We start from the raw sequence: 21,283 nt of genomic DNA, 5'->3' as shown, positions 1-21,283 counted from the left end.
GAGATTGATCTTAAAGGGGCAGGTTGCAAAGGATGCATATGTGCAGTTGTGGGGTAGATTTTTAGAAATCCTGATCTCCACACTGCTATGGAGTTTTAACTCCATAGCCTTTGTTTCTTCCCCCAGGATTTTCCTACTCTCCCAGCAAACTCTAAACTGATTTTAAGGCTCTGCTGCAGACAGGGTAGACTCCAGAATGTGCCACAGTCCCATGTAGAGCCAGGTTCTCCTACTGGAAACATAGGAGAATTTGATTTTTGACTTCAACGGGGATATGTCTGAAACTGCACCCCACCCACCTCCAAATCCTAGGCCACCTTTGAAGGGGTGGTTGGGGTGAAGGGTTGTTCTTTAGTGGGGGTCTAACCAATCCAAGAGGATTTTCTTGTGCTCTTAGGAGAAAGCTCTTGTTCATCTTGGGCCACAGACAATGCTGTAAAGGCCCTTTTCCCTGAAGCAGTCCCTGCTTCTCTTCTGTTTCTAGGTTTCCTGAAGCCTGAGAACTTGGCTGGCTATAAGTATTTTATAAAACAAGCTAAATCATTATAATATTTAATGATCACCCTGCCATCTTGGAGTAATTTGGCTGCACCTGCCTCTGTTAAACCTGGAAGTAGGTGGGTTGGGTTTGAGAATTTTACGTTTTCGCACTGTACCAAATCCCAGCCTATGCATTTTTAGGGATTAAATGCCCTACTGTATCCACATCATGATCTTCTGAACATGTCCAACATCTATGGATAGGCACAAACGCACAGGCTGAAGGCCCTCTATGAGATGCTCTGGAAGTGACATAAAACACCTGAATCTTGATAAGAAAATGTGAAAAATGTGCCTTTTAGCATGTCTCCTCTGATAGTGCAGAGTTTGAAAGAAGAACATTGTGCCACATACCTGACCCGATACTCACAAATGCTAGGGACCATAGCCACTTGAATTTCCTTGGCAAAAACAGTGAGGAAATGAATGGGGTAAGGAAGGCAGCTTGCTTCGGCAATGAAGCTAAAAACAAATAATGTAGACATTTAAATCTCTGGGCAGTAACTTGTAACAACTAACAGTCAGACTGACTTATTTACCAAAAGGACCTAACCTCGATGGATGAATTTACTTGTGGGTGCCAATATTATACGAACACTGATGAGCGTCAGATAATTTGACTGCATTTCCGGGGAGCTTCAAAGGCCTGAGGGAAGCCAGGTGCACAGGCACATTCCAGCCTCATGATATACACACCAAGCCAGATTAGGCCTTAGGCTAGTGATTGCCCACATCTGACCCACCAGTGTCAACTCTCATCAAGAGCAGGAGTGGACAAAGAAGAATAATGAGAAAGAAAAACTAGTAGTGATGGAGTTATCAGGTTTCAAACTTTTGTCATATTATAATCTAGGAACACAATAGAAATGCCCTGCACTCGCTGTAATTTTCATACCAAATATGCAAAATTTCCTTGTGTTGGGCAAAATTCTATTCTGAAATGCACATTATAAAATTACCCCTTGATCCCTTTGAACTGTATAACTGTTAGTCTCTTGCTGTTGTTACAAAAAGTCGCTGCTATCTTTTTCTGGAGCAACTTGGAAGTGATTTTTCAAAATAATTGTAACCTATCCAGCTAGCAGTTCAAGTGAAAGGAAGTTTCATACCTCATAATCTACAATAAATCAGTTTTCTACAGTTGTCTAGTAAAATGATTGACAATTCTGGAGTAAATCTTGTCAATGTATTTCTTAGTCAACCATTTCACTTGCACCCCATTCTCTGGAGTGGGGTCATACTTGTTTCTTTGTTAACTCTGATGATTATGAAAGAGGCTGCCTAAAATTTTTGGAGATAAAAGGAGAGTCATACAAACTGTAGCAGGGTGAGAGGTCAAAATTCATTTTAAACATGAATTTTCAATGGGAATGTCACAGTTGAATCCCATGCAAAAAGGATTGAGGAATAAAGATTTTTTTGTCAGAATTAAGATAAATTGAGTTTGTCACTTCAATATTTGGTTGTTGCTTTGTAGTACATGAGGAAGGGATATGTATATTTTGGAGGCAAGATTGGTGATGATTATTATCTATCTCTGGGATTGATATTTCAGACAATGAAGTCTCATACCAGTTTTAGAGTACTGAGTGTTGCAGCAATTAATTGTTAGGGTGAGATTTTTTCTCCCATTGGAGATACAAATCAAGCTGCAAATATTTTAACTGACTTTTTTCACTGGAAAGAAGCAATTTCTTCAATATTCCCAACCTCACATCATTTTAATTAGGCTTTTTTGAGGGGTGGAAGGCCTTGGACTAAGGATCCACTTGGTCTTCGTAGAAATCATAGAATCTCTACAGTGTGGAAGCAGGCCTTTCAGCCCATTGAATCCACACCTACCCTCCAAAGAGAATTCTACCCAGACTCATCCCCTACCCTATCACCATTACCCTGCACTTCCCTTGGCTAATCCATCTCTACTGCACATCCCTGGACATTATGGGCAATTTAGCATGGCCAATCCACCTAATCTGCATATCTTTGGACTGTGAGAGGAAACCAGAGCACCCAGAGGAATCCCATGCAGACACAGGGTGAATGTGTAAACTCCACACAGATACTTGCCTGAGGGTGGAATTGAACCCAGGTCCTTGGTGCTGTGAGGCAGCAGTGCCAACCACTAAGCCACTGTGCTGCCCCAAAGTGTGAGACCAGATCTCCATTGGAAGCACCAAAGCAAAATTACACCTCTTCCAGCACACATTTTTTTTTGGGTTTTGGTGTGGGTTTGTATAAGTCCTATAACAAATTCCTTGGAAATTTTTTGACTACTAGGGAAAGCCTGCTGAGGAACTCAGAACATAGAACATAGAACATAGAACATTACAGCGCAGTACAGGCCCTTCGGCCCTCGATGTTGCACCGACCTGTGAAACCAATCTGAAGCCCATCTAACCTAAACTATTCCATTATCATCCATATGTTTATCCAATGACCATTTAAATGCCCTTAAAGTGGGCGAGTCTACTATTTTTGCAGGCAGGGCATTCCATGCCCTTACTACTCTCTGAAAGGTAAGTGGAAAATGTTCTGATGCTTTCATATCTCATAATTGGATGCTGTCTTGTAATATAGATGTGTTCTAATGTGGGAATTCATCATAGGGATCTGTCCTACTTGTGTCCTTGCGTTGGGCCACCGTTGTGACAGTAGTGCCATGCATTGCAGTAGTTTTCCATTGGAAGCAGGGCCATAATCTGTTTAAAACAAAAGCCCTGTCAGCCTTTGCTGTGATTTTAATTGACAGACCAATCAGCCTTTGTTTTGAAAAAACTGCTTTTGAAAATTGAGAAAATAAATCCTTCTGCCTGCCGCTCTCCATTGACCAACACCCTGCGTTGAAATGGCAAGTGGACACAGTTCTGTTCTGCCAGTTTCAGGGAATGTTGTTGTGAGTTTTTGTGAAGAAAACTGTGACCACTATGAATGCTTAGCTGGGTTTCAAAGGCTATAAATGGCTTGAGCCCATCAGGTCATTTATTAATCCGAGGATGACTGACATTTTTAAGAAGCTGTAACAATATGCCTTTGATGTGGTTCTTAATTGTTTAGAAATGTAATAGGCACTTAAAAGATTGTGTACTTTTTTTACACCAGAGAAAGTTTTGTTTCTGGTATCAATGATGTTTGGATGAATTCAGAGTTTTTTGTTAGATTGTTAGAAATTTAGTGTTTATTTCCAATGATTTTAAGATAATTCCCATTTCCTTTTGCATAATTCCTGAGGACAGTTTATAGTGGATACTGGGTGAGTAACTATGGAGGGTACATGGGGATGGGGGGGTGGCATGGTCATAACATTTAGGTGTCACAAACAATTTGAGGGGCAGGCTTATGGGTGGGGTCTGAGGAGACATAGGTAGCATGGGTAATCTGAGGAGGCATAAGGCTGAGTGGAGGTGAACTGAAAGGCTAAACAAGTAAAGTTTAGAGGTCTTTTAAACAAGGTGGGAGTTGGGCTGCTTTGTTGGAGAGACAGGGTCAGCCTTCACACCCAGTGACAGCTTGCTGAATATGCTGCAAATCCAACATCTGTGTGGAAAGACAAAAGTCCCAAACAAAGTCATATATGGGTACAATGCGCATTTCAAATGGCTTTAAAGGTCAGTGTTTGGGCTTTTCCAAGGTCTGAAAATGAAGAGTATTTGTCCAGGCAATGAAAACCACAAATGCAACCATTGAACAGTGACCTTCATTACTTATATTGAAATGTTTGCTTTTTCTTAAAATTCTTTCTTTGCCTTCAACATAATCAAATTAGATTAAATAGGGATTAAATTAAATATTGAGCTTGATTGTGAGAAAAAAAAGTGTAACTGCATTTATTTACTAAATACAGGTTAGCTTATTCAAAATGTTAATGCGGATGCCATTCATTTATTTGCTGTTGTGTATTTGGTTGTCAGATTAATTCAAAGACAGTTATGAATTTGGAGCAAGACCGGCCATTCGTTTGCAATGCTCCAGGTTGTGCACAGGTGAGTATTGCTAACTGATTAGCTAAGTATTCTTGGAATCAATGTTTTGTTACAACTATTGGATAAGCTGTCAGCCTCTGCATAAAGTAAAATTATAATTTTCTCTCTATTACCTCATTTTCCGATTAGAAATTTCGAAATTATAACACAGCAACCATGCAGTTTACTTATGTCTGTCTGTCATTACTTACACAACTGAACTTTTCACCTCTAAACCATATTCTGGACTTCTCCAGCTGTCCCTGAAAGTATCTTTTGTTGCCATAAAATGTAAAAGCAAAATATTATGGATGCTGGAAATCTGAAATAAAAACAAAGAGCTGCAGAAACTCAACAGGTCTGACATTAACTCTGTTCCTCTCTCGACAGATGCTACCAGATTTGCTGACCTTCTCTAGCTCTTTATGTTTTTAACTTTTGTTGCTAAGTCTGCAACTCCTGCCTTTCCTTAGAGCTGCACCTGCTTTGCCACTGCAATTTGGCAGAAGTGAAGTGGAAAGCACATTTGTGCACACAAATGGAAGCCCCATTTAATGCCATTAATGTTAAAGTGGCACAACAGAAGAAACTCTTTAAGCTTTAAGACTCTGTTCACTCTCTCTTTCTGTAAGTATCCTCTTGTCTGCTCCTTCTTTGTTTAACTTCTTACTTTCTGTTTCTCATACATTTTCCTCCTGTCGTTATATTGGACAGTCATTCTGTTTATTGACATGCATAGCACTTCTCCTCTCACCTGCTGGAGAACTGAAGGTGCTCTAAACTACAGATAAGTTTAGAAAGTAACGTTTATAATTTCTGGGAAAGGAGGTTACTATGGAGTGTATTTCTTTTGTGCCAAGGTCAATGAATTGAATTGTGACTGAATAAGGAACTGAAACATGATTTGAGTTAGCAGATTAATTGCAGGCTGAGGGAGTAGGTGGATTTGAATTGGAGTAGGAGGACAGCCAGAAGGTGAACTCTAGTTCTTAGAATAATCAACTGAAGAATTGGGCTTTGTTTCTGGTAGCTATGTGAGGAATAGTGCATTGGTCATCATGTACTTAGCGAATACCAGTCTGAATTACACACCTCAATAAGTACTAATGGATAAAAGCTATATTATTTAATTAGTCATATTAATACCAAATAGGTGAATGATTCAAATTTTGTAATTAATTCAGAATGAATAATAAAATCAATAAGCCTTAAAAAGTCTAATAAACAGTATGTCAGGATACTGAAGGTATTGCTCCAATAGATGGTGTTGTAGACACAAGATTAAAGGGTAGATATTTGCCACTGGGAGGCCGAAAGCAACAAGTTTCTTCAATTCATGTAAATAAGTGTACTTTTATGACAGTAGAACCCTTGTAAAATTTTAGCCTAGATCTGAGAGGGGAAACCATTACAACAGAAGGAGATCTACAGCTTTGTTTAAATAGAGAAGTTCTTCTGATACATAAAAATCTCCATGTGGATTCAGTATCTCCAGGTACACAAAGAAAACTTTGCTTTCCATTAGTCCTTGTTGGAAAGTATTTTTTTTTCCCATTTAAGTTGGGTCTAGGGGTATAAATATCTTGGACCTGGAATTGAGCAAGTGAATGAGTTCCCCATTTCACTTACTGACCTCCCACAGCTCCCCTTCCACTGCCCATTAAAAAAACCCTCTAGTTTAGAATTGACATACTGTCTTACTCTGTGTGCCCTGATCCATTTATCTTCTGCCTTGTATTTTATTTCATTGAACATGATACTTCTTACCCCATGTACATTTACAGATACGCACTTGTTAAATTGCTTAAAAAGAACTACCCATTTAGTTTCTCATCTAAAAACTTAATTTTCAAATATTTATTTACCCTTTAAAAAATATTGACATATGCCATAGCAACCTTGCATTGCAAAACTATTCTGACCTCTGTCTTTGAGCTTTTAACCACGTTATTAAATTCATTCATTCTAGATTCTGACTTACTGACATATGGAAATAGGCCTAGCAACCCGTAGTACGAAAGGGAAATTTTGACTTTGTGTTGAGTCATTTGATGACTAATGCATTATTCCTCACATGACTACCAGGCACCAAGTCTAGTACTGCAGGAAGTAAGCAGATTTTTAATTGGAGTAGGTGGGCAGCTGAAGGGTAAAGTTTAGTTCTTAGAGTAATTATTTTTATTATTTATTCATGGGATATGAGCATGATTCATTGCCCATCCCTTGTGTCCCTGTGTAGGTGGCAATGAGCTAAATTCTTTTGGTCTAGATAGACTCAGCTCCTGACCTCAGTCTTGGTCCAAGCACTGACAAAACAGCTGAATTCGAGAGGTGAAGTGAGAGTGACTGCCCTTGATGTCGAGGCTGCATTTGGCTGAGTATGGCATCAAGGAGCCCTAGCAAAATTATAGTCAACAGGAATTCAGGAAAAACTCTGCTGGTTGGAGTCATACCTAGCACAGGTAGATGGGGAGGGAGATGATTGTGATTGTAGGAGGACAGTCATTTCAGTTCCAGAACATCTCTGCAGGAGTTTATCAGGGTAGAGCCTAGACCCACTCATCTTCAACTGCTTCATCAATGACCTTCCCTCTGTCATAAGGTCAGAAGTGGGGATGTTTGCTGATGATTTCACAATATCCAGCACGATTATCCACTCGTCAAATACTGAAACAGTCCATGTCTAAATATAGCAAGACCTGGACAATATCCAGGTTTTGGCTGACAAGAGGCAAGTAACATTCATGCCGCACAACAGCCAACTCCAACAAGAGATAATATAACCATTACCCTTTGACATTCAATGGCATTATCATTGCTGAATTCCTACTAACAACATCCTGAGGATTACCAATGACTAGGAATTGAACTGGATTAGCCATATCATAGAATCATAGAATCCCTATGGCCTATGGGCCAACAAGTCCACACCGACCCTCAGAGCATCCCACCCAGAACCATCCCCCTATAATCCACCTAATCTACACATCCCTATGGGAAATTTAGCATGGCCAATTCACCTAACGTGCACATCTTTGGACTGTGGGAGGAAACTGGAGCACCCGGAGAAAACCCATGCAGACATGGGGAGAATGTGCAAACTCCACACAGACAGTTGCCTGAGGCTCGAATCGAACCCGGGTCCCTGGCGCTGTGAGGCAGCAGTGCTAACCACTGAGCCACTGTGTTATAAATAATGTGATTACAAGAGAAGGTCAGAGGCCAGGAATCTTGCAGCGATTAACCCACCACCTGACTTGTCCGCCATGTTTGTCCACTATCTGAGGCACAAGTAAGGTATGAGATGGAATACTTGCCACTTGACTAGATGATGGCTGCTCTAAAAACACTCAAGAGACTTCACACTATCCAGGACATAGCAGCCTGTTTGATTGGCACCCATTCCACAAATGTTCACTTTCTCCACGACCAACACTTGGGACACGCTGCTGCTGCTGCTACTACTATTTACAAGATGCACTACAGAAATTCACCAAGGCTCCTTAGATGGCAGCTTCCATGATAATTTCCATCCGTACAAACAAAGGTAGCAGATACATGTGAAAACTGCCACCTACAAGTGCCCATCCAAGGCTCTCACCATCCAGATTTGGAAATATATAGCCATTCCTTCAGTGTCTTGAACTCACCCTATTTATTGTTTTTACCTATATCTGGTCCAGCCAGCAATGCCCTCATTCCATGGATGAATAAAAAAATCTCTAAAGTCTAAACTTCACCTTCTAGCTGCCTTCCTACTCCAATTCAAATGTGCCTACTCCTTCAGTAAGACATAGCCTACAAACCTACCCCATGTTTCAGGTTCCTGTTTACTCATAATTCAATCCATAGCCACTGGCAGAAAAGAAACTCACACCTTTCAGAGAAATTGAAAACAATGATTTGTGTAGCTATTTGAGATTTGGAGCACCTTCATTTCTCCATTTGAGATGAAAGAACAAGTGCAATACAATAATCATGTGCTCTCTTGTTATTGCACAAGTTGGCTTTCTGCTCAGCAGACTGGACTGTGAATTAGGAGAATGTATAGATGAAATTTTAATTCATTCAGAAGCTATCCACTGAAATAAAGTTAAAATTGATCCCTGTGTATCAAAGACTGAAGATGCCCATGAGGCTGGTGGTGTGAGTTGGGAGAAAAGTTGTTCGAAGTGGTTAAGAAGTAGGGATGGGTAAATTTTATGTAGACCAAAACTTTGCAGTAGATGTATCTTGGAATAAGTGCTGCAATATGTGGCACCTTCAATTGTTGGTAACTTGAAGAGATTTGGTATAGCCCCCCTCCCATTTACAAAGCAATGGCAGGTGGCTCTATGACTTATGGTACATCTGGGGCATCTACCTTCTAAAGATTCTGATGCAGCTTACTGGTTTTGTAACAGCAGGGCAAAGGGGTGATAAAGTGCCAGCTACTTCCAAAAATGAACTTTGGCCCAGACTTTTTCTTTAGGATCCAGGTCATGATCCCCAAATGGATTCTCAGTTGGAAAGTGCAAAAGCCAATCAGTTGCTGGTACATCTTGTTTCACCATGTGCATTTTGTCCTTTTGAGAGAATTAAGAGTTCCTTTTACTGTTTCTTCTGATGCTGCTGGCCTCAAAAGGGCTGGATATAAACTTTTCCACTTAAAGGCCTGCAGAATCACTGATCTAAAATCAGGACCTGGTAGGAGGGTGCACAAGAACCGCAAATGTTTGGGCCAGTTATATTTTGCTGGAAAGTCTTTTTTTTAATCAGTGTAAGTAAGATAAGGAATTCATCACAATAATACATTGAACTAGATAACTATCAATGACCAAGAGTTAGCATGGGCTCTTCAACCCTAGCTTGCAACTTGAATGATAATATGGCTATAAATGTATATGTTTGAAATCAATGCAGTCACTGCCAGGGTACTGTCTACACAGACATAGTTTTCGGTTTAGGTAGCATCATTCAAGTCAACTAGTTTATGGTTTCCCTTTTGAGGTACAGCCTCCACAAGTACCTCTGAGTCTACTGGAGATGCTGGAGTTTGTTCTGTATGTTGTGGTTTTGATATGTGCATAGATCATTGAAATAGCAGGACAGATAAAGAGAGCAGTAAACAAAGCATGCAGTATTCTCAGCTTTATTAATAGGGTTAGAGAGAAAGGAAGTGATGTTGAACTTGTATAAGACAATTGTTAGACCTCAGCTGGAGTACTGAGCATAGTTGTGGGTGCTACGTTACAGGAAGGCTGTGAATGTACTGGAGAGAATGAAGAAGCAGTTAACAAGAATGGTTCTAGGTATAGAAACCCTCAGTTATGATGATATACTAAAGAAGTTGGGGATATTCGCTTTGGAGAGAAGAAAGTTTAATGGAGATCTGATTGATGTTTTCAAAATCATGAGCAGGCTGGATAGAGTAGATGGGGTGAATTTGTTTCTGCTTGGAAAAGGAACAAGAACAAGAGGGCATAAATTTAAATTGATCTGCAAAAGAAGCAAGGGTGAAGTGAGGTAAAACATTTTCACTTGAGTATGGAATGTAAGGCCTGGAAATGTGGTGGAATCCGGTTCAATAGTGACATTCAAGGGGCATTGGATGATTATTTGGATACAAGTAATGTTGCAGCAGTATAGGAAAAACAAGAGAATAGCACTTTAGGTAATGATGCTTATTTGAAGAGCCAGTGCAGACACGATGGGCCATATGGCCTCCTTCTGTGCTGTGAGTTATTGTGCTCTGTGATGCTTAACTAACCTGACCTGAGGCTGTCTCATTTAAACAAACGTGTTGGAAGACATTTTGGTACAGGTGTTAGCAAGAATGATCACTGGAAGTAGTTAAAGATCATGTATTATGAGACAGAAACTTTAATTAATGCTATCTGGTAACTTCACACTGTTGAATGCATCTTCATTAGCCTGAAAGAACCCCTTCAAAGGCACTATTTACAGGGACCATCAACAATTTATTTGTGGGTTCCTGCTTATTTCTGTTAGCTGTTGTTGTAATTGTAGAAATATTTTGTGATTTTGAGAGTTCTTAGAGGTGCTAAAGTCTACATGGAGTTGTGTTCCATGGATTGGAGGACTATTTCCTTATCTCAAGGATTCTGCAAAAATCATTTATTCCCTGATATGGTTGTAGTATGCATTCACCTGGCAGGTTAAGAATGATGAAGGGAATGATTAGCAGTGACAATAGCATAGAACATGCTGCCAGAGTGAAGAGGAGGAAGTAGAGAAGAGTTCATATCAGTGGGCCGTAATATCAGCCTTGGGTTTTCAGCATACAAATCTCCAATCTGAACCTTAATGAGGAACAGTGTATTGGATGCCTGTGCTTCATTAAGAATGCCCTCACGGAAATCTACCAAATGCTGTAGCCTCAGAAGAGGACAGAGAGCGGCATTGCCAGAGGCTGTGAAGGTGACTGTGGCCATGAATTATATGTGGCTGAGCTGAATATGTTTCATTCATTCCAAAGACAGGCAGATGGAATAAACACAGCACGTGGCTTCTCCTCAGTGCAGGGTGGCATTCACTGGACATGTGTCACTTTGCCTGTGTCATGGTGTCAACTGTCGGATATATTGGAAACAAAATGGATTCCACTTCCTCAATGTCTAGTTAATGTGTGATCAGAGGAAGGGGCAGATCACTGTTAGCTAAGCTGGTAGTGTTCATGATTTATTCATTCTGTCTGTCCATTGTGCCATCTGCACTTGAGTCACCACTACAGACCATTAGGTATCTTACTGTGTAAGTAGGCTATTTGTGGCCAACAGGGTTTGTGATTCTACTGCAAAATCCATACATAGACATGTGACATTCGTGCAGTAAAAAACATATTGCCACAAAGAACATGATAGAATAGGCCATTGCATGATATAATAGTGTTCTCAATTAAACACTGAAGTGGGATTCCTAAATCTCAGTATAAATTTCAGAAGCAGGGCATCTTTTTTGGGACATTTATTTGAAACATTTTAATTTTGTATATGGTAATGTTTAAATTAGAATGAGGCAGGACTTCTGTGCATTTCCAGCAGGAAGGTCCACTTAATAGGATTGGCCAGCATCTCTGTATCAAACTAAGGTCAATGGTCACTGCTTGTATTGCAGGAGACCTTGGAAGAAAAGGAACCATGGATGACCTTAAACTGAGGTAAGTCTGGGATCTCACCAGGGCTGGTTTGGCAGGCCTTGGTTAAGGTCTGTGTGTGGGGGCAGGTTTGAAAAGGCTCTGAGGGTGATTGAGATGGGCAGGAAAGACTGTAGCAGGGGCCTTCAAGTGGCCAGGAGAACAAAAAAGCAGGCACCCCTCCCCCACTTTAACTAAACAGCAGTGTGTAGTGTTCAACTTATGAGATACATATGGGGTACAGCTCCATTGCCTGTTAAATTGGAGTGGCAGTGAGATGAAGCATTTATTTGGGTATTAATGGCCCTATTTCATGTCTCAATTAGGCACCCACTTGATGCCTCTTCCTGTGTTCACAAAATAATGTCAGAGGCGGTTGGTGGTCCATCTGTCAGCTTTTAGCCAATTGTTTCCACCCTGCAGGAGTCCGGCAAAACTAGGAAGAGTGGGTTTCAAGTTTCTTGGTGGACTGCCACGTGTTGCAGAATCTGAGGGCAGAGCCATCACCACCATTTTTAATGATGATAAGCATAGAAGTAGGAGGAGGAAGAGAAAGTGAGGAGGCAGTGAAGATTGCTCATCTCTGACAAGGCTGTTGATTTTGTCTGGGATTGTCACGTCCAACTGCACGACCAGAAAAAAATAACCCAATTGTCTATTTGCCAGTGGTCCCACTGCTTACTTTTCTTCTGTTGTTGCTGTGAATTTAGCCAAAATGCAGTGCATTTTGAGAGAGGACAACAGATTATACTCCACAGACGAGCTGTCACTCGGCTGGGATATTGCTTCAACAATCTTAGTAACCTGCTGGAGGACAGGTTGGGCAGCTGTAACAGCCTGCAAGTCCCTTTGAACAATTGAATATGTAAGCATGATGGCAACAGTCTGAGCTTGCATGGCAGCCAGTTGATCATGCATGACTTCAATTTAAGATTGTGCTACTACTGCAAAACATTGATGGTTTCTGCTTATGTTGCTGTGATATTCTGAGATATCGGTCTTGAGATGCTGCTCCAAGGTTGTGTTCATAAGATTGTAAGAATATAAGAAGTAGGAGTAGAAGCAGACCATTCAGCCCAACAAACCTATTCCATCATTCAACAAGTTCAAGGCTGATCTGATTGCGGCGTAACTCCACTTTCCTGCCAACTCCATAACCCTTGACTCCCATATAGATCAAAATTGTCTAACTTGGTCTCGACTTCCACTGTCCGCGGTGGATCAACCGGCACCCTGACGATCAGCCCACTCTACTACCGCCTTGACATCATCTACTTTTGTCTTGGCTGTTCTACGATACTGGCATTCCAGGGATGCCTTTCCGCCAGCAACCACAGCTGTGGTGCTACTGCTGAGCTCAAGAGCTATGAGCCTTGGGGTCCTTGGGGTCTTAATTCCAAAGGAAGTTGGTCTCACACTTGGCCTGATTAACACCTGATTTGACAGGTTTTTGCTGGAAAAGGCAATATTGGTCTCCCTGTGGCTCTCATTCTTCTAAGCTCCCGTGAATACAGTCCCAACCTGCTCAGCCTACTTTCCCATTCTAATTTAGCCAACTCTATCTTGCAATTTCCTTAATTGAGTTCAAAACTCTAATTTTGGACCTATATTTATCATCTTCAAACTGAATTTGAAACTCAAGCATGCTATGATCACTCTTACCAAAAGGATCCTTTACTATAATCACTAATTAATCCCGTCTCATTAAACATTACCAGGTCTAAAAATGACCTGTTCCCTGGTTGGTTCCAGAACCTACTGTTCTAAGAAACTTCCCGAACAAGTTCTATTAACTCATCCTTTATTGTGAATATGATTCATCTAACCAGCTTGAAGATTAATATCTTCCATGATTATTATGGTATCTTAATTATTTATGCTTCTGCTGGTGGTTGTAGCTATACCTATGAGGAGATTTATATGCTATCCTGTGGTGTAGCTACTGTCAGAGGACCTATAAACGTTTCCCACCACTGACTTCTTCCCTTTGCTATTTCTTATGTCTACATAAAGCAATGCTATATTTTGACTCTTTGAACCAAAATAATTACTCAGTACTGTACTGTCTCATCCTTTGTTAGCAAAGTAACTAGCCTCATTTTACTTTCCTCCTGTTCCTCTGAAATATCAAAATACTCTTGAATATTCAGATCAGAGCCATGATCACATTCTAATCATGTCTCTTTTAACAGCAATTATAGAATACTCATTGATTTTTAATTGTGCTATCAATTCAGCTATTTTATTGTGAAAGCTATAGGAATATGCACAAATCATATAAGGAACTTTAATTCTGTCTTTTTATCATACATCCCTACTCTAAACTTTGTTTGCTGGTGCATTCTTATTTGTGTATGCTTTGTCTCTGCCTGAAATACTCTGGTAATCGTTACCTGCATTTTGAGCCGATTTTCCTCTTCAACTTGCCAAATCTTCCCTCACGTGAACACTTAACTGTCCCCTCATTTTTAAAAGAAAATTAGTACAATTCTGAAGATTGGGAACATTTCAGAAACCAACAAAGGATTATTTAAAAAAAGTTGACAAATTTGGACATGAAATAAAATAGGCAAATAATATAAACCACAAACAGTAAAAACTTCTACAAATATGTAAAAATGAATAGGATAGCTCAGATGAGTATTGGGGAATATTGAACAAAAGTGATTTAAAAATGTTTTCTTCAGCCCTAGTTACAAGGCCACAAGTCTATTAATGGAATTTGTTATATATGTATCTTTATCTTTAAGAGATTTTAATTTAAGAAATCCAGGTACTCCAATCAACCTGAACAGGTGTATAGGTGGAATACATATTGAATTCAGACACTCTGCTACAACAACAACAAAAACAAAGTTGCTGGAGAAGCTCAGCTGGCCTGGCAGCATCTGTGAAGAAAAAAGCAGAGTTAACGTTTTGGGTCTGGTGACCCCTCCTCAGAACTGAGAACTCAGAACAGAATTGAGTTCTGAGAAAGGGTCACTGGACCCGAGATGTTAGCTCTTTTACTTTCTTCACAGATGCTGCCAGATCTGCTGAGCTTTTCCAGTAACTTTGTTTTAGTTCCTGATTTACAGCATCCGCAGTTCTTTCGGTTTTTATTCAGACACTCTGCTGTAGTGTTTGTTTTAATACTTGTAATGTGTTTAAAATAAACTAAGTTACACAGTTAATCAGTCCCTGAGAAGTGATTGATTCTTAGACCAAAATCTTTAAAAAGATATAATGCCAGCAGTGGAGAATTGTGGCTTTGAACAACTAACAATGTGAAGAATTCACAAAAAGGCCGAGGAGAAATAGCGAAAGCAAATACAGCAGAAAAAATCATGAAAAATCTGCAATAAAACAGCTGCAGAGCAATGCTACAGAGCAGTGAGTACAAATCTTATGAAATAAGCCTTTAAGAAAACAGCAGACACAAAGCTCCAGAATGGAAGTGTTTAAAATTGAATTCTGGAGCAGAACTGAATTGCATCTGAAACAAAGCTGTTTTAGAAGCCAACACAAACTAGTAAGACCAGGGAAATAATTCTGAGGGCTGAAAAACTTTTATCAAGAGTTTGGATTTTTTTCAGTACTTGGAAAAGTCTGTGACTGCCATTTTGAAATGGTTAAAGGTGTGAATCTGCAATTTTGTTTTAAGGTAGAGACATTAAGAATGATATTCTTTTACTATTTGATGAAGATAGAGTACAGTTAAAAAAAATTCAAGAGTCTTAACAGCAACAACAAATGAAAGGTCTCACAAGCACTATTGCAACAACGTTGCTGCATTGAAGAAGTTTGTCTTCTAGCAATTTAAAAATACAGCAGTTGTTTTTCAAGAAGAAAACATTTAAGAGACAAGAACAGGCATAGTCTGTGTGCTGGTTAATTAGCCAGGAAGGAAAGGTCAAGGGCACCTTATCAAATATCTTCAAAATTCCCTTGTTTAAATTGGAGTATCAGAGACCTCCTAGCAGAATTTCAAAGGTTCAGAGGTTTCTAGACTCTGATGTGGCTGATGCAGAAAGACAAGTCATTACATTTGTTTAACAACTGTGGATGAAGGTCTATATGGAGTTAATGCATCAAGATTAACAGTTGAAGAGATAAAAGACACTCCAAAGATATGGAGCAATTCAGAATTAGAATAAAGTAGGATAAACACCGACTAGGGTTCATGTCACTCGGACAGAAGCCTTCACATTCCCGAGATCACTTTGTGAGAGATACAAAGAAAAGGATTTGTGACTTTTCAGATGGGGAGCTTGAAAATGGAACTGTTGAATTGGTGACCACCTTCACCTACATGAAAGCCTTCCAGAAAGATTTGAGATGAACTGTAGACTTGGTGTGTCGTACATCTACTGAAGAATGGAAGCAAGTACGAAATGATCAGCCTTGGTCAACAAAGCTTTCAGGTTCAAAGTACAAACTCAATGGTTGACACAATTATGAGAACATCCAAATATAGCAAGTTGTGTCATAGGTATAATCTTCTCTATGTATCAAGGTGATCCCTTGCTTTCAAATAACTTGGTAAGGCACATGGTATAAATGACTATTTGTAGAGGCAGTGTGCTACAATGTAGGCTGATGCAGCTACAAAGAACTGTATTCTGAGCCAAACAGATTACTCGCAAGGGCAATCTGCTATCCCATCAGAGAAATATACAGAACCAGAATATGATAATGTACGTGACAAGACCAATGAATGGTGAACACATCTTTTACGTTGTTAATCTATTGGAGTGATTGATTTGTAGATCAATATGATGAGATTTGACCACGATTTCCATGCCCAAGAGGACTGACTTCAAGCTCCATGCATAATGCCATATTCCATCATGTTGCTTGACATTGCATGTTGGTTTTCTAGCAGGCCTGTCAACACACTAAGCATTTCATGGTGTATTGCCATCAGCCTTTCACTATAATTTGCCTCATCTTAGCGCATGAGTGTTTTGCATTAGAGTTCATGTGCAAGCTCATCTCCTATTGATGCAGGCTGCTTGTGCCTAGTGTCTCAGCATATGCAGATCTTGCCTGTGTTATCCTCTATAATGTAAGTGTCAGTAGCCAAGCTTTTGGCTGTGAGTGTGAAATTAAGGGATATTTTTCATGCTCATCTTCTTGCTTTTCCACATGTGGCCTGACCAAGTGGCATTCGTTGTGTATCTGAAGGAGGAATAGAGGAAGGATAAATTTGTGCTGTGGAGAATTTAAAAGATGCATTCAAACACATCTGTATTTTATAAGTCAGAATACGTTCTGAGATTAGAGACAAGTAGAAATAGGATACCATCATATTCTGATTTCTGCCCCCATCATTGTCCACAGATTCAGAAATGGGCGTTCTCATGTACTTCCTTCTCTATGGTAAAGACATAATGTTGCACCTGACACTTGTTATGAGCTGATCCTGCTGCCTCCCATTGTGTGCCACCTTGTCATGAAAGACAGATGAAGTTGGTGACTATGGTATTTGTCATCATCGAATATCTGGCAGCATGTAAACTGAGAGATATGAGTCTGAGGCATACAGAGTGTAAGTTTGTGAGAGTCAGGTGGAGCTATGAATGTTAGGAGAGAGTCAAGATTGATAGACATTGTTGATGAGTGAGTATTTGAATGTCATAGATTGAAATGTCTGTGAAGATAATAGTGCAGTTAGTGAAATATGACATTTGAAGAAATGTGGTTAACTTGACTACTTGTCTGACATTATTGAACTTTTGCAGCACAGGTCCACATTGCCTACCAAGGCTACCTTGTCACATTGCCTTCACAAAGTTTGAAAGCCTCTTGGCCACCTTTGGGTGGATCACCATCTCCATTAAGTATCCAGAGCATCATAGGAAACCTCAGGCTATACTGTCTCCATTTTGTGACATGATTCACCATTCGTCAAACTTACAACTACAAGTATTTCTAATGCCAACCTCAACCAGAATTAATCTCGCTTTCAAGAGATGTGAGTTGATTTTTGGTATTACAGATAAATTTTGCGTTGTTGGCTTCTCTCAAACGTGGACCCATGTTGAGACATGGACCTACTCAACTGCACGTTTCGTGTTCGCTGCAGGTAGCAACCATGCAAATTAGTAGGAGCTGTGAATTTGACATGTTATCTGCATTGAAACAGTGAGCAAAGACTAATTCCTGCATTGTATTCGACTGGCCCTTTTTTAATGTCTGTTGCTCAGGGTCATTTATTCATTTTCACCAAAGCCATAATGGGGCTGTTGACAATGTATTGCTTCTACTCTGATTTTCTACAAGCCTTCTTTGCCAATGTCTCAAAGTTATCCACCCATTTGATATTTCTTCTTCCTCTCTTTTTTACTGTCACTCATTCATGACCATGATCAGTCTTTTGGGGTCATGTTTGCATTGTCTTTACTTGGCTTTTGCATCTTTCTATCTCTAACTGTGCTTAGCAACCCTGTGGAATCCTGAGCTTCTGTTCTTGATCTAATCCACTCATTAGTCTTTCTGTCCATTTGAGGTTGCCAACATTATTAAGTGGATAGTCTACCTTGTAGACTGGAGACCAGGTATGGCAGTGGATATTACTTAATGAAACAGGAAAGAATCTCAAGAGCCATTACTGAGCTCACTAATAATCTTCACAAATACATGTGGGATAATTTAGAACCAATCAATCAAATTGTAAATACGTAGAGTTGCCATATCTATTATTTAAATTACTTCATGATGTGGAGGAGCTGGTGTGGGACTGGGATGGACAAGGTCAGAAATCACACGACACCAGGTTATAGTCCAACAAGTTTATTTGGAAACACAAGCTTTCGGAGCATAGCCCCTTCGTCAGGTGAAGTGACCTTAAATTACTTCACTTATTGTCTCCCACTTTGGCAATTCTGAAACCAACACAAATATGGCAGAATAAATTGAGTAGATGGAATTACTATGCACTCTGCCCATTTTTTTGGCTGTAAAATAATGGCCAGTTCAGCATGGGGATGGTCTGAACCCAAACTACATAGGCGTGCAGGCCACTGATAGAGTAATTGCGTTCACGTTTGAGGCAAATTCCTAGCAGCCAAGTAAATGAATTTTAGGAGCCCACAAATGTAAATGAAGGATATAAATGAGGTCCCATTCTCCTGAAAATTGTTTGGTGATGAGTGAAGTAGAAGTAGAAACTGGGATTTTTCAGTAGTCCCTGGAGCTACCAATGATAAACAACTTTATTTTGTTTGGAAATAAGTTCCACATTCATTGCTGTAGCGATATGAGGAGCCAAGCATTTCACTGATTCCATAGCATTTATGATTGCTTCACCATCATTGACTGTCCACATCCCCAATCCCAAGAACTTCCTTTAGGCTCCTGCCAGTGAGGCAAGCAGCATGGCACTCCTCTTCAGGAAAGGAGCAAGTCATCTGAGGAGGTTTGTGGAAGATGTTCTTCCAAATATTTGTAATGAGGTCTGAGGGCCAATTTTGAACTCTCTCTAAGCCTCCTGTCTGGGATGCATGCTGTTGACCAACCACTGATTCAGCACTGAAAGTGGGCTATTATCTTTTATCTTTGCATTATATCTGTCAACTGAACAAAAGAGGCAGCAGACTGGAACCTGCTGGGTTGCTGTTCCAGCTAAAGAGTGTATTTGTTGACTTGTGTGGAAATGATTTTGGAAAAGATAAATTGTGTTGTGGTGTGTACAATTCAATTTTATAATAAATTTGACACATTAATACTTATCGAAGACACTGTGTTATATGCTTAGAAAACTTCATTAATCACTCATAATTTTCAAGTTACATATGTTTAAACTATTGAAATAGCAAAATGTCTACAACATGATATTTTTTCAAATAGATAAGTTTTTGTGTTCAACTCAAATTCATAATAAGTGGAATCACATTTATAACTGATTGAAATAAAATGAACTGCTCAGTATTTTTTACACTTTATGCCTGTTAATGTAAAATTTGTTTGTCTGACAGAGATTTCCAACAGAGGATCACCTAATGATTCACAGGCATAAGCATGAAATGACTTTGAAATTTCCAGCAATAAAAACAGATAATATTTTATCAGGTAAGAACACAATATTCAATAATTACATTTACACATTGGTAAACTCTTACAAAAGACATTATATTGTAAAATGTACTTTATTTAATTAAAAAAATATAAATTATACTTTATGTAGAAGAATATAACAGTAAAAGCCTTCAATATAACTCCAGAAAGTAATTTAGACTGATGTTCATTATCTACAGAATCATAAATAGGTGCAAATTGATTGTGATTTCTTCTTAAGTACAAAGGCTGACCATGCAGACAATGTATACAAGAGTGGGGCCCTAATACTTGGCCAAAATTGAGCTTAGGGCCTTGTTGAAACAATGTGGGCAAGGTACCACCCAGAACCTGAAGTTTCACTCTGATCACTGATCAATTTAACGCAGGAGTGCCAAATAGAAATCGTGTTTGCATTTATATATAAAGCTGATCTCCACAAGTACCTGGACAATTGCCTATATCAACAGTTTCTGTATCGCTGGCAGTTATTGGAGTAGACATTACTCTTTGAAATTGCATGAATAAAAAAAGGTGAAATGAAGCCTAATTGCTACAATAAAATATTTTTAAAAGAATATTTCATAACATATATATTTCTATTGAGCCAAACATGTTTTTGATATTCCCAGCTCATCAGAAGAAAGGGTGGGTGGGCTGTTTAAATTGCTCAGATGAGTTCTCAGATAAAATCTCACCGTGCTTTTAACTTGTTCTCCTGTGCAGGGAATAGGGCATGTACCCAAAACCAGTAGAATGATTGAACCCATATATATTATACAGGAATGATAAGAACAGGAGTGCAGAACTTGGTGGGGTAATAGCATTTAAAAAATAAATTATGTTTTCACACTGAAGTCTAAACACAGTATCTTTCTATTTTTCTATATTTTTGATTGTGGACTGAAATGGGAAAATGTTTTTTTTTTAAAGTAAACAAGGATTGTGGAAAAGATTCCTGCACTTTTTAAAAACAAGTTACCTGATATTCACTAAATGCTGCTCACACTGTTTGTTGTTGGGGAGGTTACTACAAGTGAGCTGGAGCAAGGGGATGTGTATGAAGGGAGATTTGGCTGCCAATATATAACTGATTGATCTGTGGAATAGTGACAAGCTGTCAATGACAAAGCCTTCTGCTCGCCAACTGCATGATTGGTTCCCAGGTAGCTGAACATGTTGTGGGTGTGAATGTTTGGTCAGAAACCATTAGACCTCAGAAACGGAAAGAGCTGTCCTGTTCGCTGCAGTAAAAGAACACATCTTTAGCCTGAAGAAAGCCAACTTGTTTCCCCTTGTCAGTTGCTATAAGCTGTTCTTGCGGTTACTATTCTGTCATTTAGATACAAGTAAATTCTTGGTTGTTGTCAGATGTGCTCACTGCTTGAAATGCAGTCTGAAGATAGGATCCGCAAATGCACCAATCTCTAATCCACTTATGTTCCTTGCCTGAGAATTATGAGCATCTTTTATTTCACTCAGATTTGGGTAACTGTCAGTAATGTATGGATTTTTATTGTTACATATTCCTCAACTTCTACCACAAATTCAGTATTGTTTCAATGCAAGATAATGCATCTGCTGTTGTTTCCCTTGAACATATACCGTATGA

General features: G+C 39.4%; 1 protein-coding gene across 2 annotated transcripts in view; it reads left to right on the top strand.

Moving 5' to 3' along the window:
* creb5b (cAMP responsive element binding protein 5b) overlaps positions 1-21,283 on the top strand; it is a 408,265-nt gene that overhangs the window by 36,855 nt on the left and 350,127 nt on the right. For both annotated transcript variants that reach the window (XM_048615065.1, XM_048615073.1), the window contains exons 2-3: positions 4,449-4,520; positions 19,593-19,686. In XM_048615065.1, coding sequence (XP_048471022.1) covers positions 4,467-4,520; positions 19,593-19,686 — 148 coding nt within the window. In that variant the 5' untranslated portion in view covers positions 4,449-4,466. The remainder of the gene's footprint in view (positions 1-4,448; positions 4,521-19,592; positions 19,687-21,283) is intronic.

This window comes from Rhincodon typus, chromosome 2 (genome assembly GCF_021869965.1).
Source record: "Rhincodon typus isolate 14 chromosome 2, sRhiTyp1.1, whole genome shotgun sequence".
NCBI lineage: Eukaryota > Metazoa > Chordata > Chondrichthyes > Orectolobiformes > Rhincodontidae > Rhincodon > Rhincodon typus.
The sequence above is the reverse complement of the archived record's forward strand: the minus strand, read 5'-3'. Positions and strand labels throughout refer to the sequence as shown.